General features: G+C 32.5%; 2 protein-coding genes across 4 annotated transcripts; both read left to right on the forward strand.

The window, feature by feature from the left end:
* The first annotated feature begins 541 nt into the window (after nt 1-541).
* On the forward strand, nt 542-7,077 carry LOC130896943 (sulfite oxidase, mitochondrial-like). Of its 3 annotated transcripts, XM_057805365.1 has the most exons (11): nt 542-678; nt 1,188-1,307; nt 1,757-1,850; nt 2,759-2,940; nt 3,017-3,176; nt 3,298-3,487; nt 4,442-4,573; nt 4,631-4,823; nt 4,885-5,085; nt 6,619-6,791; nt 6,870-7,077. In XM_057805365.1, the coding sequence occupies exons 4-11, from the start codon at nt 2,847-2,849 to the stop codon at nt 6,999-7,001; spliced, it is 1,275 nt and encodes a 424-aa protein (XP_057661348.1). In that variant the 5' UTR covers nt 542-678; nt 1,188-1,307; nt 1,757-1,850; nt 2,759-2,846; the 3' UTR covers nt 7,002-7,077. The 3 variants fall into 3 exon arrangements, 2 of the variants coding, with proteins under 2 accessions (XP_057661348.1, XP_057661347.1); XM_057805364.1 differs by having other exon boundaries at nt 666-1,307; XR_009059634.1 differs by lacking the exon at nt 6,870-7,077 and adding an exon at nt 5,310-5,492 and having other exon boundaries at nt 672-1,307.
* A 1,726-nt stretch (nt 7,078-8,803) lies between these two features.
* LOC130896944 (sulfite oxidase-like) lies at nt 8,804-26,174 on the forward strand. Its single transcript, XM_057805366.1, has 11 exons — nt 8,804-8,921; nt 8,972-9,258; nt 11,218-11,293; nt 11,601-11,785; nt 11,879-12,053; nt 14,263-14,452; nt 16,144-16,278; nt 16,329-16,515; nt 17,934-18,134; nt 24,555-24,724; nt 25,996-26,174. Exons 1-11 carry the CDS (start codon nt 8,893-8,895, stop codon nt 26,119-26,121), a joined length of 1,761 nt encoding a protein of 586 aa, XP_057661349.1. The 5' UTR covers nt 8,804-8,892; the 3' UTR covers nt 26,122-26,174.
* Nucleotides 26,175-26,954: the final 780 nt, after the last annotated feature.

Raw genomic sequence — 26,954 nt, forward strand, 5'->3', positions numbered from 1 at the left:
CTAAATTTCTAGTAACAGTTCTTTGTTAGTGGGTTACATCGATTTCGTTAATTATTATTGATAAGGAGTCAGATATAGCAGTTCTCTGGTTTTTGTTAAAGATGCATGCATGCGCATCGTCGCGATCCTAAATCGGTTACCAACTAATTCTGAAATTGACCAGTGTACAGAGATTTGTTTATTATTAATATTAAAATTAAAAATAGACAAAACTGGGTAGGGAAGCTTGTTCAGGTAGTTATGAACTATTGATGGAGAGAGAAAGACCATCGCTATATCAATATCTATCTTTGTCTACTGTATTCTGATTGGATCGCCATGACGTCGAAGTTTTGTGAGGTGCAAACAAATAACAAGATTTTATTTTAATTGCGAGTTGAGTGGTAAACCAATGCTTTTTCTCTCTTCTTAAGAACAATTTCACTTACCTGTCACTCTCTCTATGTTTAATATTAACTATATGCTAAAAATTTTGATCTGTTACTAATCGTTCGCAGTAAATCAACACCTGAATGGATCCTACATTAGTTATCAACTGATACAGAATCGATTCTGAGTTTGAACCGTGAACAAAGTTTTGTTTACTACCAGTACAACGACAATTACAATTAGACTTTCGATAACAAGGTTTTCTTCTAGAGAGACCAAAATGAGAATTAATAATTAGAAACACCGATGGTAAGTGATAAATGTAATATTTGGTGTATTCATAAATAAAGATAACAAACAGTGTACTTAGTATAGAGCTATATATTATTCCGTTCTGTGCCCTTAACCTGATATGTGCTGCTGACCTATGTCTAACAGCTGATAAACTGGTATCCTTGTTTATATTTCAAAAATTTTTATGAAACAAAATTTGATAAAAGTAAGATTGATATTTTAAAATAAACTATGCAATATTAAGTATCTGATATATAACTTTTCTTTGTAATATTTATATTGTGTAATCAGAATTTTACTAGTAGTGAAATTTGTTATGGATCCTTGGTTTAATATTTACCTTCCAAATCTAAACTGATTTAATTTAATATAGTCGGCAAACTAACTTATTTCGTGTATGTTAGATCATATCGAAGCATGTGTTTACGTCATTTATTATAGTAAATAAGAAAATATGTTGCGCAGATTAAGTAGGAAACTTATTGTACATAGAGCTAGTTGTCAAGCTTTAGCAAATTTTTCAGAACTCGCTACACATAACAAACAAAATTACGAAAAAGAAAGTAAACCATTTTTAAACAGTAGGAATGTGTTAATCGGGACTATTACCATTCTAGGAGGTTCCCTTGGATATTATTTAATAGGTGAGATAATAGATTTTATTTATATTATAGTCTTTGTTCTAAATGAGTTTATTCCACCAAAATAAAAGGGATTTCTATATTTTCAATAATTGAGTTCATTCCACCAAAACATGTTTTGAATTTACATATAATAAGCTAGTTTATACTAGCAAAATATGGATTTTACTTTTATTATAGTGTATGACAAGTAATATTCACACCTTAAACTTTTTTCTAAACAATAAATATTCATGCTGTATAGGATAAGTAATCAAGAAAAGTAAATAAGATGAGAATATTTTTAAAAATAAGCCAGAAGTTTAAAGTTTCAATTATTTAGTCCTAAAAATAGATAAATGAGAAATTAATAGCAGAATATTGTATATTTAGATTTTTGAAAAATGATTCGATTTTTAATAGTTAATTTTGGACATTTTATCAAAATTTTATAAACGTTACACTTTTGTTAGATAAATTTAGGAACCCATATGATGGAAAACCTGGAAGTTATGACCCAAAACTGCCAGTGTATACTTTGGAAGAAATATCATCTCATGACTCACTGTAAGTACAACTCTAATCTAAATAATAAAAAATTGTTGTTTCATAATTTTTTATAATTACCAATTAAAAAAAGATTCATGGTTCAATTAGTCCCTTCTAAGTTCATCTACCAAATCATTATACTACCTTCAAAGAAGTATTGGGAACAAAAGCTGATACAAGTTCTTTCATACCTATATTATCTTATTGATCACCATATTGTTGTTAATTGGACTAAATCCTGAAACTACAACTTTGGTGGTTGTCAATTACCGCTCATTATCCTCGTTTTGGGTTTTTATTCTACTATATTTCACTTTTCACATTTTATTTCACTTCTGCTATAATTAGACCATTTCTATTGATATATCGCTATTTATTGGATATTGGACTATATCTTTATTGTTGCCCTACTATTCTCCATTAAACTTGCTTTATTACTATAAAATTCACTCTTGCTACATGATATCATTATTTATTGAACTAAAATCCTAGAACTACAACTTTGTTGGTTGTCTATAATCACTCGTTATTCTCTTTTTGGGTTTTTATTTCACTTTACACATTCTATTCCACTCCTGCTGTATAATTACACTATTTCTATATTGCTATTTATTGGACTATATCTTTAATGGTGGCTTATTGGACTATTAACGTAATCTATAATCACTTATTTTTCTCTTTTTGTGTTCTTATGTATCTTTCACATTATATTTCACTCCTGCTATATTTTTGTGTGTTTTTACTAATTTTTCACTTCTACCAGTAATTCTGTATATGTAGGAGCATCAAAAGAATAGTAGAGGTTGTATTGATAATTTGTAAATTGCCCAACTGTTTATTTTCCATTACATCATTTTGTATATGAAAGTCTACAAATTTTAACTGATTACTAGTTACTTGTGGTACTAATTTCAAATATTTTTCAGGGAAAAAGGAGTTTGGGTGATTTTTAAAGAAGGAGTTTATGATATAACGGAATTTGTTCCTGGACACCCGGGCGGAGAACAAATTTTAATGGCGGCTGGTAGTTCAGTTGAACCGTTTTGGATGCTGTATGGAATTCATCAAACGCCGGAAGTATCCGCCATATTTGAATCATATCGAATAGGTAAGTTTGTATAATTCAAAGTATTTTCGATATTACGTATAATATTTGGTTGCTGTTATTTTAAAAACAAACTTAGGTAATGTAAGGGCGGGGGATACAAAACATTTAACATCAGACATGTCCGATCCGTATGCAAATGAACCGAAGAGACATTTTGCCCTAGTACCTGCTAGTGCGAAACCTTTCAATGCTGAACTACCGCCTGATGTATTAATACAGAACTTCATTACACCAAAGTAAGTGATGGACTAATTATTTTAAATAGGTCACGTTAAAAGTACTTAACATCTCTTATTTCATCGCATCCCAAATTTTTTTTATTGGATTTGATAAATACATATTCTTGATTTTTTTTAGTGAATTATTCTATGTCAGAAATCACTTACCTGTACCTGAAATAGATCCAAACACTTACGAATTGGAAATAGAAATTGAAGGAAAAGAAGAAACTATGACTTTCACGTTAGATGAACTTAAAAAAATGCCAAAACGAACGATAACGGTTACTATAATGTGTGCTGGAAATAGGAGAAGTGATATGGTTAAGGTTGGTGTGATTTTTTTTAAATTAGTATAATTTTAAAAAATGAAATGTATTCCACCAGAGCATGTATATTAATTGAGTTAATTCCACTAAAATCTAAAACAATTTTAATGTTATGATCCTAGTTTATTCCACCAAAACATAGCGATATCTGATTTCTATTTATTAATTGAGTTTATTTCACCAAAACAAAGCACAATTTGTATGAATATTCGTTATTGGAGCTTATTTCATCAAAATTCATTATGATTATATTATATTAATCCAGTTTATTCCACCAAAACATAATAAAATTCAAATCTATATTCATTTGCCCAGTTTATTCCACTAAATTGTAGCATGATCTGAATGAATATTCATTAATCTCATTCATTCCACCAAAATAAACCATGATTTGTGTTTATATGCATTAATCGAGTGTATTTCACCAAAACAACACAATTTATAAGTACATTCTTTAATCGAAACTATTTTACCAAAATACATCATTATTTGAAGGTACAACTTTTATTAATTCGATTTATTACTCCAAAACGTAGTAAATTCAAATCTATATTCATTAGATCAGTTGATTCCAATGAAAATACAATGAAATTTTATGTATATCTATTAATAACATGCAATCCAATAAAGAATATCATGATATTAATGTATATTAATCCAGTTCATTCCACCAAAAACAACAAAATTTCAATGATTTCAATTAAACGAGTTTATTCCACCAAGAAATATCTTTTAATCCAGCTTATTTCACCAAAACATACAATTTTTCAAAGATATAATTATAAATCGAGCTCATTCCACCAAAACATACCTTCGTTAACATTGGGAGTTGATACAGATCATATTTTCTTTATCTTTAAATTGTATTTTCATCTCTTACCCTCAGATTTCAAATTAGAATTATCCAGTCAAATTATCAAAACAGTTTCTCCTATATTCCATTTTAAATTTCAGTATAAACCTGTCCGAGGTTTAAACTGGGGCGCAGCAGCTATTGGTACAGCAACTTGGACTGGTGTACCATTACGAGATATTTTATTACAAGCAGGTATTGATGAAGATGAAGAGAAGTACAAACATATTCAAGTAAATATTTCAATCTTCCCTTAAAAATTCACTGTTACATCGAATTAACTGTTCCAGTTTGAAGGCATAGATGCCGATGTAACGGCGAAAAATTACGGTGCCTCAATCCCCATATGGAAAGCGTTGGATAAAAGAGGAGACGTTATATTGGCATACGAAATGAATGGAGTACCAATACCAAGAGATCACGGATTTCCTATTAGAGTTATAGTTCCTGGTGTTGTCGGAGCAAGAAATGTGAAATGGTTAGGTAATAAATCTCTCATATTTTCATGTTTTTTTTTTTTTTTAATAATTAATGTTGATTTTAGGAAAAATAGTTGTTTCGGAAGAGGAGAGCGATTCCCATTGGCAGCAGAACGACTATAAAGGGTTTTCTCCGTCGGTTGATTGGGATACAGTCGATTTCACTAAATCTCCAGCTATTCAAGAATTACCTGTGATATCAGCAATCTGTAAACCCGCACAGGGTAGTCAAGTTGTTGTGAAAGATGGAAAAATAAATGTTAAAGGTGAGTTTTTATTATTTGAAATTTTTAAAAAAGTTCTAGGCTTCAAAAAGCTGAGGTTTATTTTTAAATTGGAACTAATATTAATTTTTCTTGACATCCACTAATGTAATCTTTTGTAACTTTCATCTGGTCTTTCGAGCCTTCTTATCCGGCTCGGAGAACCAGAAAATTTTATTTTTGTAGTACTGAACATTGAAAATCATACAAATTTTCAAAATTTTTAGATTTTGAAATATGTATTCACAAAAATGAATGAGCAGTTTGACATGTGGTGTCAATGAACATCAAAAACAAACAAATCACTTCTGGATGCTTAGTTGGAGTTTATGGAAAAGTTTGTGATTTTCGCCTTCAAATCCGGCTCGAAGAACCAGAAAATTGACAATATGAATTTTCACAATATCCTGGTATTAAAATATGTATTTACAAAAATAAATTACATAAGCAGTTTGACATTCGTCTGACCAGAAATGACTCTGTAGCTCGAATTGGCTTTATTTCTAACTAAAACTTCTGAAGAAAAACGATAATACTTCATATTGGACGAATATAGTGAAAATCAATGACTATAAGTGGAAATTTCAAAGTTTATTAATCATAAAATATACAAGACTCCAAAGCCCTTCTTCCACCAAACTATAACTGCCATTGAACATTAAAAACAAATAAATCACTTACAGATACCAAGCTGGAATTTATGGAAAAGTGTGTGAGTTTTATCTGGTCCTTCGAGCCTTCATATCCGGCTCGAAAGACCAGAAAGTGATTTTTGTAATTCTTAACATTGACAATTATACGAATTTTCACAATATCCTCGTATTAAAATATGTATTTTCAAAATTACATGAGCAGTTTGACATTTGGCGAAAAAAATGGCTCTGTAAATCGCAATCAATCTATTGTCATTGAACATTAAGAACAAATTACTTCTGGAATTTATGCAAGAGTTTTTTATTTTCGTCTGGTCCTTCGAGCCTTTATATCCGGGCTCGAAGGTCCAGAAAGTATTATTTATTGTTTAATTATTCCTGATTTAGGTCAAGTGGGACTTTGTTGCAAATTAATTTTTCAATCTAATCCAATCATTTACAAATTTATCTAAATTTTGCTAAACTTATTCCTGTTTTTTTCTCAATTTCTCATTTCATAATCCATGTTTTTTTTATTATTTACCTTGTTATGTAAATCAAAGATCTTCTTATCTAACTTATTATTTTCAATTTTAATTCACTACCGAACCTATTTTATTATAACTGTCACTACTTATTCCAATTTTTTTAATAACTATCACTACTTGACCTCAGTTTTTTAAATCTGTCACTACATTTTTTGACAACTGTTACTAGTTAACTTCATTTTTTCAATAACAGTCACTGCTTAACCTCATTTTTGATAACTGTCACTACTTAACCCCACTCTTTTTATTAGTTTCACTGTCATTTATATAATTAGAAATTTCAAATCTAATTATAATAAATATTACCATTATAATAATATTTTTTTAAATACACAAACATAATGCATTGATTGTAGGATATGCTTGGTCGGGAGGTGGTCAAAAAATTGTTAGAGTTGACGTTACAGTCGATGGGGGTAAAACTTGGCACGTGGCTAATTTTGATCATCAAGATACAGTTTCGCCACCTAGACATTGGGCTTGGACATTGTGGTCGATTGATATTCCGGTTAGCGATGATGCGACAAGCGTAAGTGTATTAGTATATCCGAATGACTCAATATTACAAAATATTATAGATTTTTGATGTTGAGAAATATTTTTTTAGGTCGAGATTTGGTCAAAAGCAGTGGACTCTTCGTATAACACTCAACCGGAGAGCGTTGAGAATATTTGGAACTTGAGAGGCGTTTTGAGTAATGCTTATCACAGAATCAGAGTCGGTTTGAAACGAGAGTGATTATATTTGTGCGTATTGTGATATAACAAGCAAACTATAAAAAAAATCAAGAAAATGAATATATTTATATTTTTGAGTTTTTTTTTATTAAATTGAGACACTCCTGGCATTTTATGATACTTATTAACATCAACATAACTTTCTACTTGTAATATTGGATTAGAATATTCTATTTTAATGATCTTATTTATATAAACACATTTAACATCTAATTTATTCAAAAATACGGTTTGGTTGACTTTTATAATCACTTGTCACTCTCCAAATGTATTCACTATGCCATCAAATTGTTGAATGACATACAGTTGCTAGACTTACCATTTATACATTAAAATCTTTTTCTGGAACCTTTGGATTCTTGAAATCTCTAGATTACCGTGAAATACAAATAACCCCTTTCAGAAATTCTCTATCAAGTCGCAAGTATTTTCAGTAGTAATGTTTATTTATTTGACCAAAGATATTAATTTAAATAAAAATAGTGCTCGGAACAATCAATTCTCTAAACACCAATGAAACAAAGTTTTTGTTAACCACGACAACGTGACCGACGTTTCTAATCCATAGAGAAAATATTGTGGATAGAGAGAGTGGCATATAAGTGAAGTTGTATTATTGGATGAGAGAGAAAGATGATCGGTTTACCACTCTATCTTCTTCTGCTCGTCAATAAAGTCAAAACTTGTTAATCTCCTCTTTTGCTATTTCTACCATTTGAAACTTTGACGTCATTTCGATCCGATCAGAATAGAGTAGAGAGAGAAAAGAGTGGTATAGCCATAGACATAGTAATTAATAAAACTGCTGAATATGTATAACTTCTATGTTGAAAAGTACCAATTTTAGAAAGAAACAGCCAGTGATTAGTGGAAAGAGCTAAGAGAGTATGGAAATATAACGGTGGAAGGAGTACGATACAAGAAATTAAACGGAACACTTGAAAACTTTCTTTATATTTCATTCTAATATTGGAACACAAATTTTATTGAAACCGCAGTTTGGTTTTACTTTGTCTATGGGTGTACCGATGTTCTTTCTCTCTCTGCTAGCTAGATCCCTATATATTTAACATATATGTAATACTTCTATATGGACAGTTTCTATAAGTGTTCTGACTAAGGAAGACAGAATTGCAACGATTTCTCTATCCTCCAATGCTCCAGCTCGGTTCTGCGCATTCTCAAGCATGCGCAGTATAGATAAAGTGTCTCGAACGAGAGAAAATGAATATTGTCGGCACCGTAACGTAGGGACTGTCCATATAGGAGTACTACATATATGATCTTTACTATTTTCTCTATGTTTTAGTCAGTTACTCGAAATGATTTATGGTGGTCCGTGTTTCTGATTCAGAAGAATCACATCAGGAAGTGATTGTATGCGCGATTTCAAAGTTATTATTCACAGTTCTTATTTCTAGTAACAATTCGATAATCGGTTCTTTATTGATTTCGAATCGATTCTACTTGTTCTCGATTTTTGTTGGATGTAAAGTTTTCATGCGCAATACGAAAAAGTCAGTGTCAAAATGGTAAATTGGCATCAGCTGTTTTTAGTTGAGGATACAAAAATTTAGAATTTTATATGTGCAAACTATGAAAGAAATTAATATGGAGTGTAGGGGTTGTTTAATATATATTATTTGACATTAATTATGATTTTTTTCATGATATTAAGTATAGTTTTTTACACTATTCTATGTTCCTTGTCCACAAGAAATGATTTCTAAATTATTAATACATTAATTAACATTAGGTATTTTTTTCTAATCACACATACTTCTAAAAATGAGCCCTTATAAAATTAAATTAAAAATCTAGACTTCCGTTTTCATAATGTTTCAAATGTATATGGGAGACGTTTTCAAAACGTCATATATTTTTTTTAAATAATGGATTTTTGTAAGGTTGCTTTTAGAAGGTAAGTTATTCCATTTAATACGTTCAAGTTTGGATTACTGTTTATTTTAGGGTCATAACACAATTTCGCATATGCAAACGTACAAATTGTACTCAAAATTTTACTTACTTTAATACTAACCATAAAAATTCTTATGCGAATAATTATCCTAACAAATTCAGTTCATTGTGTGGACAAAAATTACCCAGTTATGAGAATACAAACATCCACAATTTTGCTAACGGTTATTTTAAAAAATTTTATTCTAACAAAGCGACATCGAACCAGACTTCGATCTTGAAGAAACTCATTGTAGGAGGAGTCCTTGTTGGATCTGTCACTTATCTAATTAACAAAAGTGAGTAATTTTAAGGGTACATTTCTGTGAAAACACTGCTTGACATACGAGAAACAATGTTTACATTTATAATGCAATTCAAGGCTAATAATCGCGCTGACACGGTCTATAGAGGTTACAAGCTCCAAGATGTTGTATTTCATGCAGTGCACGACACATGCGCTCTAGGTCGATTGTTCATATCTCGCATTTTGATTTCAAATAATTTGAGATACTGTTTTTGGAGAAGAAACTCATGGTTAATTTTATTAATATTAAATCAAAACGACAACCCAATTAAACTAAACCTCAAAAATTTTAAAAATGGTGGAAAAGCGCATGTGCAAGCACTGTTCGCAAATTCGTTGGCAATGTTCATGAAAATTGAGCCAATTTTACGTCAAAGTGCGTGCCACTTTGCATTTCAAAAGTTTTTGCCCACCCTATAGTTTCTGCGATAAACAACAATACAATTCATTTTGTTATTTATATTTTACAGAAAATATATAGATATAAAAATAGGAATCATAAAGCTACAGTCTTTAACTGTAAGATATTTTTTGGTACATAGATGTAACCCTCTTTTGCTTTTATTATTTTGGTACACAATTTTGAAATTCATTGTAACAATTTCGACAAATAATCGTCGTCTATTTGGTTTCATTCATTTTGCAAGATATTCCAAAGAAGTGAAGTGAAAGTAGGACAGTACTTTCCTACTTCTCTATCCAACTTGTCCTACAACAATTCAATCAGGCTGAGGTCGGACGACTGGGACGGCCAAACTATTACTTCCAGAACATTCTTCCTTCCTAATTCTTTCAAATACTCTTTGCATAGCTTCGCGGAATGCTTGGGATCGTTGTCATGCTGAAAGATAAATTATTACCAGGTCTCCAGTCACCTTTCTTCCATAACATCCCCAAACCATCATCATCATCAGTGTCCGGCTTATTTTACAGCCGGGATTATACATTACTCATACTCGATCTTTCTTTGATCTGCGTACTAACACTCCTATCTTAGACCCAAAAACGTCAAACTTTGACTCATCACACTTTTCCACTCTTCATGCATCCAATTTTTATGTTCTTTAGCCTCTAAATTTTATTTTGAAGTCTTAAAAAAGTTTTTTTTTACTGGCACCCTTCCAAAAACACCAGCTTCTCTCAATGTCTTTTCCACTGTAGAAGTACTCGAGGCAGATCCCTAGATTCATTGATCTGAGCTGCTATCTCTGAGGCCGTGGGTCTAAATTTACGAGAACGAAAACAATTCATAGACGATCTTTATAAAAAAATATCTTGGTTTGAAAAGTATAAGCCACAAAAAGTTCTCGCATCTTATAGGGCTAATTGGGATTAAACTACAATCATAAACACCGAAGAAATGGTTTACAGTTGAAGAATAATAAACTAATCAGCCAATACTTTTCAAATTTTAACTTGTTACACTCACTGACAAGATACAAACATGCGCTTGTATAAAGTAAACAAATAAAGGACACTATCATTTTTTATTTGTAAGACATCGTTCCGATCTTAGTTTGACAATATGAAAAAGAAATTTGTGTAAGTGTATTGTTTTGAGATTTAATGAATAGATTATAGGATAAGCAAAAACTTTTTAGTGGTAGTGTATCTTTTTTCACGAATTTAATACATTTTGATACATACACACGAAAGCAATACCACCAAGAAGAATGAAGTAATAGTCTTTTTTGTATTATATTTTAATCCGGAAAATTTCAGTGAAATTGTTAATAACTCAATTTAAATATTATTTTTTCTCTAAGTAAAGTAAATCTCTTGAAAAATAGATGTCAAAAAATAATTAACTTGTACCATTTATATACGCATTGACTTGTAGACTACAAAACTATAATATATGTATAAAATCATTTAGTCCAAGAAAATTTCCAATATTATTTCTTTATTTTAAAGTTGATATATTTTTTTATTAGGATTACATTTATTTTAGACAATATTCCCGTGGGAGTATATAAAAATGGTTTACCTGAGTACACAAAGGATCAACTCGCTCAACATAAAACAAAGTAAGCTAATTGTTCAAAAATGAGAAAAAATAATTGATCGATAGTAAAAGCTTTTGTTTTAAGAAACATATTCCAAATTTTAACTTTCAGGTCACACGAACATTTATTCTATTATTTTAATTAGATATTTTCAACTACGAACTTGAAACTTTTTATTTTTCTTCTTCTTCTCTCAATATTTCGCGTTAAAATGATCATAGATAAACTATTTGTAGTAGTTATGTTGAAATAAAAAGAAAAAAAAACGTTTTTATGAAACTTTTTACAAATTATCTTCGTTTTTCTTTTATCTCCACAATATTTCTAGAGAAACAAGAATTTGGGTGTCGTACAAACAAGGCGTTTACGATGTCACAGATTATGTTAAGCACCATCCCGGCGGTGAGGACACTCTTATGATGGCGGCTGGGGGAGCATTGGAACCGTATTGGGCTGTATACACCCAACATCAAGTCGATAGTGTCTTTAGTGTGTTAGAAAAGTACCGAATAGGTAATTTATGACAATCTATTTGACATTTGAAGCATTATGCGATTGCCTAAAATCTGTGATAACATTTTTATCATTTACATCGACCATTTTAAGGCAATTTGAAACCGTCATCGGTAGTACCAAAGAATGTTTGTTATGCTGCCGACGGTCCTGGCGGCGCTTTCGAACACGAACCGCATAGGGATCCGAGGTTGATACCTATCTCCGAACGACCTTTTAATGGAGGAGTGAAAGCAGCCCTTTTAGCGGAAAACTACTATACCCCCAAGTACTACATTTTTAACTACCTCAATACTGTTTTAAGCTAAAATTTAACGTCAATTAGTTTTAACAATGTCTATATATAAGAGTGTTTCAATAAGAGAGTAAGATTTGAATTGCGCGCCATGTTTGACAGTCATAATGTCATATGATTATGACGTGACAGATCGGAAGTTGACATTTGGGAGAAGATATCATCAAAAAATTCGAAAGTACTGGTTTCGGTTATTGTTGTGAAACACTCGATACGGGCTCGTAGAGGTGGTTCAAAACAAAACATCACGGTAGTGACAGGAAGACGCCAATTCGCCATCAGGCACAAGAATTGGACATTTCAACAGGCACTCTTCACCGAATTATGACTAGAGATTTGCAGTTGCATCCCTACAAAATCCAATTGACTCAACAACTTCTGCCAGTAGACCATTAACAGCGAAAAGAATTCTTCAATTGGACCCTAGAAGCTACCTGCTGATTTAGCAAACTAAATAATTTTCAGCGTTGATAATAATTTAATAAGTATGATGTGCATTATGGTCTGGAGGAATAATTGGACCGGTTTTCTTCAACATATCATACTTTCCGTAAATAATTGGCGATCTTGCACGAGTTTGATCCTGGTCGTGTCATCTCCCGGTTTGATAATCGGAATTGATCTCCACACTCTTGCGATTTAACGCCTTTAGGCTGTGGGGTTTTATATAAAGTCACCGTTTAAAGTCAGATAATATTCATTTCGATTCATTTTATCGAAATAATGACAAAGAACAATGCGAAAAACACAAAAGGCACAATTAAAACACAAAATACGCATGTCAACAAACGGAGAATTGTTTTGTTTGCCACAAAAGAAAAATGGCCGACTTAACGCAGTCACGTGTTCTAGATTGATCCGTTTGAAATATCACAGGTTTATGCCAATAGTCTGCATCCATCGAAGCATTGAAAGTCGAAATTAGATGCTGTATCAATGAAATACCACATGTTTTGAGCACTCTTATTGAAACATCACTTATAGGTCTTACTTTATAAGAATTGATACACGTCATAGACCGAATATGAGGTTAAACATGTTGCCAGACTTTGAAAGTTGTAGAGAGATCAGGGAAAATGTAAAATAATGAGGTTATATCCCGTAGCCTACCCACTAAACCGCCATCTTCTGTAATCTCCGTCCAACCGTGAACTATTACTAAGATATTACTTTTGGTTGGGGGATCTGTCCGTGAATGTTTCTTCATACCAGGCAGCCGCCTACAGAATTATTTCTGTGTAGGTACAACCAGTTGCCACCATTCTACCTTGTGTAGCACCACCTCGACTATATTATCAGGATTTATGTTGCCGACAGTCTTCTCTACTTCACATTTCAAATCCCTCTAGTGGTTACACGCGAAGAACGTGTGTTCGGCATCATATGAGTCGTGTTCACAATACGTACACTCAAGTGTTTGTAATTTCTCCATTTTGTGGAGATACCGTCGGCAGTAGCCTTGTCCCGTCAGAAGCTGGATAATGTGAAAGTTCACATATCCGAACTTCTTTTCGGTTCACAGTCCACAGCCGCTTCCATTCACCTGATTTTTCTTCTATATCGTTCGTGCGTTCAATGGTCGCCGCATCCTGTCGTGTTATATCTGAGCTGCTTCTGTATATTCTCTTACGCTCGATAGCCAGGAGGTCCACGAGGATTATATCCGTCACCACTAGGACAGCCTGAGCAGAGACAGTTCGGTAGGAGCTGGCGATTTTTAGTGCACCTTGTCTCTCCAATCTATCTATCCAATACCAAATGTATTATACATGATATTATTTGGAGGTCATAATAAACTGAATGAAATTTAGAGAATTTTACGTAAACCTCAGTATTATTGTGATTATTCGTTACTGAAAGAAAATTTTTAGAGATAATTCAAGTTCAAATTAAAGGAAAGGAAATATTAATACCAATTTTAAAAACTAATACGTCATTGATGACGTGTATCAACTTTAATGTTGTACAATCTATATATGTTTGTTTTAAAATTGATATAACTCTTGATTAGCGAAATAATATAAAATTTAATCATTTTTTATTTCTATATCCTATTTTTTTATTCACCGGGTATATATATATATATATATATATATATATATATATATATATATATATATATATATATATATATATATTTATATATATGTATATATATCGTGTAAAACATCTATTTTTCCAGTGAAATATTTTACGTACGAAACCATTTACCTGTTCCTTATATAAAAGAAGAAGATTATAAACTAACAATAGAAGTAGAAGGAAAAGGCTCGAAAACATTTACTTTAGACGATTTGAAAAAACTACCGCGAATAACTAGAACGCTTTCCCTGCAATGCGGGGGTTTAAGAAGACAAGAAATGACCGAATTTGTGAGTATTTATTGAAATATTTCAATTAATAATTAAATTTAAATATTTATTCACAAATGTTGAGGTTAGATTTTTAATTGTATGTTCATGGATCATTCCAGAATGACGTCATTGACAGTTCGGCCATTTTTACTGGGTGGCATACTTATTGCATTTGTAAACATTGTCGATTATTTCATTTTAAAATCCTTAATCTCAGGCAAATTTATTCAAAAATGGCTCATTATTGTTGTGTGGTTAATTGTTCATCACGTGCTAAGCTAGATAGCTTATCGCTTATCCAATTACTTGCCATTTTTACCAACAGAGGAGAACATTTGAATTCGGAAGTCAGAAAAAATACTTGGGTAGAGTTTTGAAAGGGTAAAATGATGAATAAGTATATATAAATGTAAATTACAGTTTTCATGTTTCTATAATTGGAAATATATTTAGAAAAGTCATATAACTTGCCAATTATCTAATACACTCGACCAATTTTTATGATTTCTCAAACTTGTCAGGCTTTTGAACTGAAACTTCATAATTTTTTAATCGAAAACTTTTATTTTATTAAAAACAAAGTAAAAAGGCATAAATAATGAGAACGAACAATGCGAAAAACACAAAAGTCCGTCAACAAACGGAGAATAGATCTTTTGTTTGCCACCTAGGAAAAATGGCCGACTTGACGCAGTCACGTGTTCTAGATTGATCCATTTTAAATATCACTATAAAATTTCATGAGAATGGTTCAAACATAAACCGGCATTTTGCTATAAAAAATTTTATTATCAAGTTACAGACCTGAAATTTTTTAGTCTTTCTAAATAGTCTTCGTCTCTCTCTACACACTTTTTCCATCTCTCTAGAAGCTTTCGGATGCACGCTTCGTAAAAATCTGTCAGCTTGTCACACAAGGGGGATTCTACCTTGGTATTGCTTTGTAATCGCATCTTGCCAAGTGCCTCTTTGGTGTTCGAGTATCTCCCAACCCAATTCGTTCAGCGTTTCCATCGTAACCTAAGCTGTATGCGGTCTGGTGTTATCTTGCAGCTACGGATTGGAATATCGTGTCGTTTTGATCTGTTTTGCCGTTTTTTTAGTGTTTTCAGTTTATTACTCAGTGAGGAAATCAACCGCAATTACTCCTCTCATGTCCCAAACACGGTCCTCTCTGACGGTGTAACCTTCGCTTTAAATGGCGAGCCTTCATCTTTCTTCCTCCACTCCATAGACGCGGGTTTACTCTTCGATATATGGTGGTGGACCCAAGTTACGTCTGGTGCAACAAATTTTATCCTTCTTCTTCAGGAGACGCGTGCAAACTACCCAGCATGTAAATTTCTGCACAATTCATGGTACTTATCTGGCTGAAATTTTGCCGTAACCGTTCGCCGCGCTTATAGCAGGTATGGCACTCCTTCTAGGCTTTTTCGGAAAGCAGAACATCATCTATATATTTGAGTCTTGAAACAAATAATGAAGTATTGGGCAACAGGCACTGGTACATCCTTCTCGCTCATATGTACATTAAAAAGCGACGTTGGTCAATGCCTAAACTTTTCGCGCGTTTATTCAAAAATTCTGGTAGTGATACTAAGCAAGATTTTGTTAAAAATTCCAATTATTCCAAGATTATGACTGTGAGAAATGTGGATTACTTTTTCAGTGTAATAGTTTTGCGACGATATTTTTTGGGTATGTTTTAGTTGAAAAAGGACACGCAAGGTGTAAAATGGGAAATTAATGGTGTAGGCAACGCAACTTGGACCGGAGTACTGCTCATTGACGTTTTAAAAGCAGCCGGCTATGACGAAAGTATGGAAGGATTAGAACATTTACAGGTACAATATTTTCGTAAAAAAAATCCCAATGCTACTTTTTTTTTCAATAGTTTACTAGTGGCATGTCAGTTGGAGGCCCGTACATAACAGGTCTTCCAATACACAGAGTGTTAAATCCTAAAAATAACGTGATGTTAGCATGGGAGATGAACGGAAAAAAACTTCATCCTGATCACGGGTTCCCATTGAGGGTCATAGTACCTGGAGTGATAGGTGCAAAATCGGTAAAACAAATAGGTATGGCTCCTAATATATTTTAATTGTGAATTCGAACGAAATCTTTGTCATCTAGATTATGAGTGTTTTCGTAGTGGGATTGCGGCAAAATTAAACACTAAAGTGTATTAACTTTCAAATACGTATGTATTCATCGTCTGAGACTGAAATTATAAGTCAAGTACAATATAAAAAATATGAATAAAAGTATACATTAATTAGTTAAGAATTGCGACGTTTAAATGTCGTATTTTCATTTGTTAGATTATGAACGTTATAAGTGAAGTTGAATTTCAAAGGTTAGTTAAGGTTATTTTGTTGACGATGGCGTTGAATTTGTTATCTCCGAATCTATAAGACATTTTTCTTATTAATGCATTCATCATTTTGGGCAATATATGTTGTTTCTAACAATAGACGTGCTTTGTAGTTTTTCTCAGTTGTCAAAACTTTGGCAGATTCATAATATTATGTCCTGTGACCTCTTCGACTAACCAATGTACTTCTTGTCATAATTTAAACAAGAAATTTCATATTATATATTAAATTGTGACAAGAAGTACATTGGCCAATGGGCAGGGCCGGATTAAGATTTATAAGGCCCGGGGCTAAAATAATGACGGGGCCCACATAAGGAATTCGGAAACCCGGAGAAATTCACAAAATAATATCAATACGTCAGATTTGTGGTATCAACACATCAAAAAATACAGAATGATTTCCAAATGATGGGGCCCTCTTGGACCTGGGGCCCGGGGCTATAGCCCCCCCAAACCCCTAGTTTAATCCGGCCCTGCCAATGGGGGTCACTCATCGATCGGATAACCTCTCACAAAAGCGATAGCAAATTATATCTTGATAGGTTTTCATTAGCTACACAAGTCTTTCATGAAGGACATAATATTATGAATCTGCTGAAGTTGTAACAATTGAGAAAAACTACAAAAAACGTCTATTTTTAGAAATAACATATATTGCCCAAATTGATCAATGCATTAATAAGAAAACCGATTTAAATAACCTCAGTGTAATTTATGCATATCTTTTATATTTTGAAAAAACAAATTCTATAAAAATTCAACGCCATTAACAACCAACTAACCTTACCCAGCCTATGAAATTCAGCTTTACTCATAACGACTTAACCTATAAAACTTAATGTCATTCATAATTTAACAAATGAAAATTAATCATTTCTATAACAACAATAATTAATAACCCTGATATTCCTATCGAGCTTGACGATTGATTTTTGAAATCGATGAATGGAATGTTTTTCAAAAAAAACAACGACATTTTAAATGCCACAATTCTTAACTAATTAATTCACAGACGATGAATACATAAGTATTCGAAAACTCGGAAATATATTGAAATTAGTATATTTTGGTGTTCAATTTTGGTGATTAGTTATATGAAGTATATATTATTGTTTTAAGAAAAAATCGAAGTTCGAAAAGAAGAATGTCAGGCGCATTGGCATAAAAAACTTTATATATATTTTGGTCCGTATGTTACACTCGAAAATGTCGATTACACCTCTTTATCACCCGTACAAGAATTACCCGTAATATCTGCTATATTTTCGCCTGCTCATGGAGAAACTGTATCGCCAACCGGCGGGAAGATTACAGTAAAAGGTAAGTTTCTCATTTTATCATATTTTCGTTCAAGAAAAGCCATGCAAAGTTTCTATATATTCTGTACTATACTGGATAATGATTTTCCCCATGTTAATGTTGGTTGGTTGGTTATATGACAATTTAATTCAACACTTTACTGCCACCATAAACTGTGTAAGCTTTCAAAATTTGAAGGTAGGTGAAAGTGTTAAATTTTTTAAAACAATTATTATGTTTTTCTGCAATAAAATTCACTCCACTTTTTTCCTCCATATTTGTTGAAAGAAGTTCTATTAGCTGGTAATATTTTTCCTTTATTTGTGTACAGGAAATTTTCAAGAGTACATTTGAGTTGAAATATTTTCAGTAGTTTGTTACTTCCGAATTTGCCCCCCTCGTAATTCAAATTGCCTTTAATGAAGGGGTGTAGTTTTTACTTATACAATTTTTTGAAAATTTTCATCCCAATAAATCATGAGGCTTTGGAAAAAATTTCAAGAAAATTATACAGGGCGCTAAAATTTTAATCCGAATTAAGCTGTATATAACATTGTGTGTTTTAATAGTAACCCCATTTTTCGTGAACGCCATTGGATTATATGTTTAAAAATAGGGGGGATTTATGTTTACACCCTTTTATCAACAAACGATATTCAGTTTTATCATTTATGGAAAATGTGTCAGAAAAACAAAATTACATCTGCCTAAACGATCATGATACTGACAATTACCACAAGTAGGTTTGAAGAAAATACATTTTTCCACAAATTTACACTTTACCACACCATTAAATTATTTGGTCCTTCGAGCTGGTTATTAATCAGGTTTGCTCGAAAATGTTTTCTTTTCACAAATTTACACATTTTACAACACAAACTTCTTCGAGCTGATTATGAATAATGTAGACTAGAAAAAAATTATTATTGAAAACGTTTTTTATACACTTTCCCAACACAATGAAAATGTTTGATCCCTGGAGCCGGTTGTGAATAATGGTGACTAGAAATAAATTTACTGAAAACATTTTTTTTTTACATTTTCTTAACTAAAAAACACTATCTGGTCCTTCGAGCCGGTTATTGACCAGCTAGGCTCGAAGCAAAGTTTTTCTTTTCACAAATTTACACACTTTACAATACAATTACACTGTTTGGTCCTTCGAGCCGGTTAACAAAGGGGTCTAGAAGGGAAATTTTTATTGGAAACGTTTTTCTTCTTCAATTCTTCCCTAAACAGTGACACTATCTGATTATTGGAGCCGGTTATTAACGAGGTAAGCTAGAAAATTTTTTCTTTTTACCAATTCACAAACTTTACTACACAATGAAAATGTTTGGTCCTTCGTCCCGGTTATCAGTAATGAAGACTAGAAAAACATTTTATTGAAAAGGTTTTTTTTTTACATTTTCTCAACTGAAAGACACTATCTGGTCCTTCGAGCCGGTTATTGACCAGCTAGGCTGGAAGAAAAGGTTTCCTTTTCACAAATTTACACACTTTACAACACAATTACACTGTTTGGTCCTTCGAGCCGGTTAACAAAGGGGTCTAGAAGGGAAATTTTTATTGGAAACGTTTTTCTTCTTCAATTCTTCCCTAAACAGTGACACTATCTGATTATTGGAGCCGGTTATTAACGAGGTAAGCTCGAAAATTTTTTCTTTTTACCAATTCACAAACTTTACTACACAATGAAAATGTTTGGTCCTTCGTCCCGGTTATCAGTAATGAAGACTAGAAAAACATTTTATTGAAAAGGTTTTTTTTTTACATTTTCTCAACTGAAAGACACTATCTGGTCCTTCGAGCCGGTTATTGACCAGCTAGGCTCGAAGCAAAGTTTTTCTTTTCACAAATTTACACACTTTACAATACAATTACACTGTTTGGTCCTTCGAGCCGGTTAACAAAGGGGTCTAGAAGGGAAATTTTTATTGGAAACGTTTTTCTTCTTCAATTCTTCCCTAAACAGTGACACTATCTGATTATTGGAGCCGGTTATTAACGAGGTAAGCTAGACAATTTTTTCTTTTTACCAATTCACAAACTTTACTACACAATGAAAATGTTTGGTCCTTCGTCCCGGTTATCAGTAATGATGACTAGAAAAACATTTTATTGAAAAGGTTTTTTTTTTACATTTTCTCAACTGAAAGACACTATCTGGTCCTTCGAGCCGGTTATTGACCAGCTAGGCTCGAAGCAAAGTTTTTCTTTTCACAAATTTACACACTTTACAATACAATTACACTGTTTGGTCCTTCGAGCCGGTTAACAAAGGGGTCTAGAAGGGAAATTTTTATTGGAAACGTTTTTCTTCTTCAATTCTTCCCTAAACAGTGACACTATCTGATTATTGGAGCCGGTTATTAACGAGGTAAGCTAGAAAATTTTTTCTTTTTACCAATTCACAAACTTTACTACACAATGAAAATGTTTGGTCCTTCGTCCCGGTTATCAGTAATGAAGACTAGAAAAACATTTTATTGAAAAGGTTTTTTTTTTACATTTTCTCAACTGAAAGACACTATCTGGTCCTTCGAGCCGGTTATTGACCAGCTAGGCTGGAAGAAAAGGTTTCCTTTTCACAAATTTACACACTTTACAACACAATTACACTGTTTGGTCCTTCGAGCCGGTTATTAACAAAGGGGTCTAGAAGGGAAATTTTTATTGGAAACGTTTTTCTTCTTCAATTCTTCCCTAAACAGTGACACTATCTGATTATTGGAGCCGGTTATTAACGAGGTAAGCTCGAAAATTTTTTCTTTTTACCAATTCACAAACTTTACTACACAATGAAAATGTTTGGTCCTTCGTCCCGGTTATCAGTAATGGAGACTAGAAAAATATTTTATTGAAAACTTTTTTTTTACATTTTCTCAACTGAAAGACACTATCTGGTCCTTCGAGCCGGTTAATGACCAGCTAGGCTCGAAGCAAAGGTGTTCTTTTCACAAATTTACACACTTTACCACACAATTACACTGTTTGGTCCTTCGAGCCGGTTAACAAAGGGGTCTAGAAGGGAAATTTTTATTGGAAACGTTTTTCTTCTTCAATTCTTCCCTAAACAGTGACACTATCTGATTATTGGAGCCGGTTATTAACGAGGTAAGCTAGAAAATTTTTTCTTTTTACCAATTCACAAACTTTACTACACAATGAAAATGTTTGGTCCTTCGTCCCGGTTATCAGTAATGAAGACTAGAAAAACATTTTATTGAAAACGTTTTTTTTACATTTTCTCAACTGAAAGACACTATCTGGTCCTTCGAGCCGGTTAATGACCAGCTAGGCTCGAAGCAAAGGTTTTCTTTTCACAAATTTACACACTTTACCACACAATTACACTTTTTGGTCCTTCGAACCGGTTACTAACAAAGGACGGACTAGAAGGGAAATTTTTATTGAAAACGTTTTTCTTCTTCAATTCTTCCCTAAACAGTGACACTATCTGATTATTGGAGCCGGTTATTAACGAGGTAAGCTAGAAAATTTTTTCTTTTTACCAATTCACAAACTTTACTACACAATGAAAATGTTTGGTCCTTCGTCCCGGTTATCAGTAATGAAGACTAGAAAAACATTTTATTGAAAACGTTTTTTTTACATTTTCTCAACTGAAAGACACTATCTGGTCCTTCGAGCCGGTTAATGACCAGCTAGGCTCGAAGCAAAGTTTTTCTTTTCACAAATTTACACACTTTACAACACAATTACACTGTTTGGTCCTTCGAGCCGGTTATTAACAAAGGGGTCTAGTAGGGAAATTTTTATTGGAAACGTTTTTCTTCTTCAATTCTTCCCTAAACAGTGACACTATCTGATTATTGGAGCCGGTTATTAACGAGGTAAGCTAGAAAATTTTTTCTTTTTACCAATTCACAAACTTTACTACACAATGAAAATGTTTGGTCCTTCGTCCCGGTTATCAGTAATGAAGACTAGAAAAACATTTTATTGAAAACGTTTTTTTTACATTTTCTCAACTGAAAGACACTATCTGGTCCTTCGAGGCGGTTAATGACCAGCTAGGCTCGAAGCAAAGGTTTTCTTTTCACAAATTTACACACTTTACCACACAATTACACTGTTTGGTCCTTCGAGCCGGTTAACAAAGGGGTCTAGAAGGGAAATTTTTATTGGAAACGTTTTTCTTCTTCAATTCTTCCCTAAACAGTGACACTATCTGATTATTGGAGCCGGTTATTAACGAGGTAAGCTAGAAAATTTTTTCTTTTTACCAATTCACAAACTTTACTACACAATGAAAATGTTTGGTCCTTCGTCCCGGTTATCAGTAATGAAGACTAGAAAAACATTTTATTGAAAACGTTTTTTTTACATTTTCTCAACTGAAAGACACTATCTGGTCCTTCGAGCCGGTTATTGACCAGCTAGGCTCGAAGCAAAGTTTTTCTTTTCACAAATTTACACACTTTACAACACAATTACACTGTTTGGTCCTTCGAGCCGGTTATTAACAAAGGGGTCTAGTAGGGAAATTTTTATTGGAAACGTTTTTCTTCTTCAATTCTTCCCTAAACAGTGACACTATCTGATTATTGGAGCCGGTTATTAACGAGGTAAGCTAGAAAATTTTTTCTTTTTACCAATTCACAAACTTTACTACACAATGAAAATGTTTGGTCCTTCGTCCCGGTTATCAGTAATGAAGACTAGAAAAACATTTTATTGAAAACGTTTTTTTTACATTTTCTCAACTGAAAGACACTATCTGGTCCTTCGAGGCGGTTAATGACCAGCTAGGCTCGAAGCAAAGTTTTTCTTTTCACAAATTTACACACTTTACCACACAATTACACTGTTTGGTCCTTCGAGCCGGTTATTAACAAAGGGGTCTAGAAGGGAAATTTTTATTGGAAACGTTTTTCTTCTTCAATTCTTCCCTAAACAGTGACACTATCTGATTATTGGAGCCGGTTATTAACGAGGTAAGCTAGAAAATTTTTTCTTTTTACCAATTCACAAACTTTACTACACAATGAAAATGTTTGGTCCTTCGTCCCGGTTATCAGTAATGAAGACTAGAAAAACATTTTATTGAAAACGTTTTTTTTACATTTTCTCAACTGAAAGACACTATCTGGTCCTTCGAGCCGGTTAATGACCAGCTAGGCTCGAAGCAAAGGTTTTCTTTTCACAAATTTACACACTTTACCACACAATTACACTATTTGGTCCTTCGAGCCGGTTATTAACAAAGGGGTCTAGAAGGGAAATTTTTATTGGAAACGTTTTTCTTCTTCAATTCTTCCCTAAACAGTGACACTATCTGATTATTGGAGCCGGTTATTAACGAGGTAAGCTAGAAAATTTTTTCTTTTTACCAATTCACAAACTTTACTACACAATGAAAATGTTTGGTCCTTCGTCCCGGTTATCAGTAATGGAGACTAGAAAAATATTTTATTGAAAACTTTTTTTTTACATTTTCTCAACTGAAAGACACTATCTGGTCCTTCGAGCCGGTTATTGACCAGCTAGGCTGGAAGAAAAGGTTTCCTTTTCACAAATTTACACACTTTACAACACAATTACACTGTTTGGTCCTTCGAGCCGGTTATTAACAAAGGGGTCTAGAAGGAAAATTTTTATTGGAAACGTTTTTTTTTAAATTTTTCCCTACACAGTGATACTATCTGGTCCTTGGAACTGGTTATTAGCGAGGTAGGCTGGAATAAACTATTTGATTTTCATGAATTTAAACACTTTACCATACAATTTAACTGTTTGGTCATTCGAGCCGGTAGTGAACAAGAGGGATTAGAACGAAATTTGCATTTAAAATGATTTTTCAAAAATTTTCACACTTTACAGATAATCAGAAACTTAAGTTTCTCAAGTTTCTACAAACGCAAATGTAGCGTTAAAAATATAATTTCCCCCTTATTTTTAGCATAGTATCTGTGGGCGGTGAAAAGAGGGAGTTACACAATTTTTCAAATAACCTTATTTAATGACTGAATGAATTTCTGAGCATCCTGAACTACTTTTGTTGGAAATTTCATAAATTTTAAGAAGCTCCAAGCGGGCAAAATGTAGTGATTCTTGCGTTCACTTTATCGCATCAAATTACACATAGTTGAAAAAATCTTTTTCCCACTTCCTCCTACCTACATTGAGACCTTGTATGTCTTTTTTTTAAAGCGCAAAATTGGGATTTTTGAGTCTTTTTGTTAATATTTATACTATAATCACATCAACACTAAAAGTCTGGTCCTTTGAGCGTTTCTGGTTAATACCTGGCTCGAAGGACCAGATTGTGCAATTGTATACTAATAGTATAATGATTTTTCCGAGGTTATTTCAAATGTTTTTCAAACCTCGAATCTTTTATCTAGTCGGTACGCTCTTTGTACGAAAACAACGAAATTATTTGAGTCACTATGTCGATTCGTTTTTTCGTGGTAGGTTTCGCATTCTCAGGAGGCGGTAACAAAATTGCGAGAGTGGAAGTTAGCATAAACAGAGGAAAAACTTGGATGCCCGCCAAAATAACCGATGCCGGAAAAGATCCGGTTCCGTATCATTTTACTTGGACTCTTTGGCAGGTCGATGTACCAACAAATGGAAAAAACTGCGTAAGTACTTATTAAATCTATCTAAAATAGGCAAGCCATCGTCGTGGTAGTAGTAAAATTTTTCAATTAAATAATTTATAGTTACAGTTACACTTTCTGGTCCTTCGAGCCGGATATGAAGGCTCGAAGGGCCAGACGGGGTAACTGTAAGTATCAGTATAGTGGTATTGAATAAAAGTCTAAATTTATATATGATTTTTAAAAATTTTAATCTAATTATACACTTATATACTTTTATTTATTTAAATAAAATTCAAGGGTCTTGGTCGTGTGAAAATTTTAAAATCAATTAAAATATCACTTTTTAAACTGCCTTTGACCAATCAATCGTAATTTCACGCAATTGTCTATGATTTTATTCTATAAAAATCCTATTTTACTCAATTTCACAAAATATATGAGTAATTTTGACTAATTGCTTCTTTTTTGTATAATAACAATTAAACTTTGGCAACACTTATTGAAAATGTTGTTTTTCTCTTTTCACAACACAATTAAACTGTCTGGTCCTTCGAGCCGGTTATTAACCAGGTAGACTCGAAGAAAATGTTTTATTTCCTTCAGTTTTCATACTTTGCAACACAATTGAACTATCTGATCCTTCAAATCGCTTATTAAACAGGTAGACTAAAAGGAAATGTTCATTTAAAATGTTTTTCCTTCAAATTTAAACATTTTATGAGACAATCAGTATAAGGTCCTTCAAGCCGGTTATTTAACCAGCTAGCGTAGAAGGAAATGTTTTTCTTTCTCGCTTTTTTACATTTTGCTACGCAATTACACTGTTTGGTCCTTCGAGCCGGTTATTATCCAGATAAACTCAAAGAAAATGTTGTCTTTTCTTAAAATGTATCACGTCTACAACCCAATTTATTGCCTGGTCTTTCCAGTCAGTTATTTAAACAGCTAACCTAGAAGGAAATGTTTTCTTTTCCCAAATTTTCACACTTTACAAAACAATTACCCTATCTGGTCCTTCGAGCCAGTTATAAATGAGATAAACTCGAAGGAAATGTTTTATTTTCTCAAGTTTTGACATTTTACAAGACCAATTTAAATGTTTGGTTCTTCAGGCTAGTTATCTTATCAACTCGAAAACGTTATTTTACACATTTTCAAAACACAATTATACTTCCTGGTCCTTCGAGCCGGTTATTAATCAGGAAGGATCAGGTACTGTAATGAATACCATCAACGGCCGTGGAAATTAAATTTCAAATCCAAAATAGTCGTCTCTAAGCGACAAGTTGTGAATACTATTTGTGTTTTAGGTTGATTTGTGGGTGAAAGCTGTAGATTCTTCGTGCAATGTACAACCGGAAAGTTGGGAACACATTTATAATATTAGGGGGGTCGCCTGTACTGCTTTCCACAAAATCCGGGTAAACGTAAAATAAAAAAAAAACATAAATTTATTGTTTATTTAACTAAATATAACTACAAACTGTTATTCGTATTTTATTTGTTAATTAAGATGGAATTTTAGTGTTTTGAACAGAAAAATGTCGATTAAAAAATTTTTCAAGATTAGAAAAAAATGTAAAATTATGAGATTTTTTTGTTATTTGAAAGTCAAAAGCTTCTTAAGAACAGTAAGGATAAAAAGTGATTTTGTTTATGAGTGTAATACATTTAAAAAATAATTGACCACTATATTTCACATAAATTTTGAGGTTATGAGAAAAAAGTGTGAATACAAAAGTTGCAGATCTTTTTATTCTCAGCAACTTGTCATGTATTTTTTTTCAAAGGACTTTTAATTTTTGCTGGAAATCGATATAAACCGTTTTTTTACCGTTAAAAACTTGGTTATTTCAATTTTTCACATGAGTTTTGAGGTTATGTGAAAAAACTGTAAGCACAAAAGTTGCAGATCACTTTATTACCTACAACTTTGATATTAACTTTTTTCCATAGAACTTGTAGTTTTTGCTGGAAATCGATATAAACCATTTTTTACCCTTAAAAACTTGGTGATTTCAAGTTTTCATATAAATTTTGAGGTTATGTGAAAAAAGTGTGAATACAAAAGTTGCAGATCTTTTTATTCCCTACAACTTTGTCATGTATTTTTTTCAAAGGACTTTTAATTTTTGCTGGAAATCGATATAAACCGTTTTTTTACCGTTAAAAACTTGGTTATTTCAATTTTTCACATGAGTTTTGAGGTTATGTGAAAAAACTGTAAGCACAAAAGTTGCAGATCACTTTATTACCTACAACTTTGCCA

The sequence above is a fragment of the Diorhabda carinulata genome, chromosome 8, assembly GCF_026250575.1.
Source record: "Diorhabda carinulata isolate Delta chromosome 8, icDioCari1.1, whole genome shotgun sequence".
Classification (NCBI taxonomy): Eukaryota; Metazoa; Arthropoda; class Insecta; order Coleoptera; family Chrysomelidae; genus Diorhabda; species Diorhabda carinulata.

Coding starts and splice junctions, on each gene's coding strand:
- LOC130896943 (XM_057805364.1), top strand. CDS start 1,118: ATGTTGCGCAGATTAAGTAGGAAACTTATTGTACATAGAGCTAGTTGT. Junction 1,308..1,756: donor CCTTGGATATTATTTAATAG/GTGAGATAATAG, acceptor CACTTTTGTTAG/ATAAATTTAGGAACCCATAT. Junction 4,824..4,884: donor AAGAAATGTGAAATGGTTAG/GTAATAAATCTC, acceptor TGTTGATTTTAG/GAAAAATAGTTGTTTCGGAA.
- LOC130896944 (XM_057805366.1), top strand. CDS start 8,893: ATGGATTTTTGTAAGGTTGCTTTTAGAAG. Junction 11,294..11,600: donor CTCGCTCAACATAAAACAAA/GTAAGCTAATTG, acceptor CAATATTTCTAG/AGAAACAAGAATTTGGGTGT. Junction 16,279..16,328: donor AAGGATTAGAACATTTACAG/GTACAATATTTT, acceptor TTTTTTCAATAG/TTTACTAGTGGCATGTCAGT.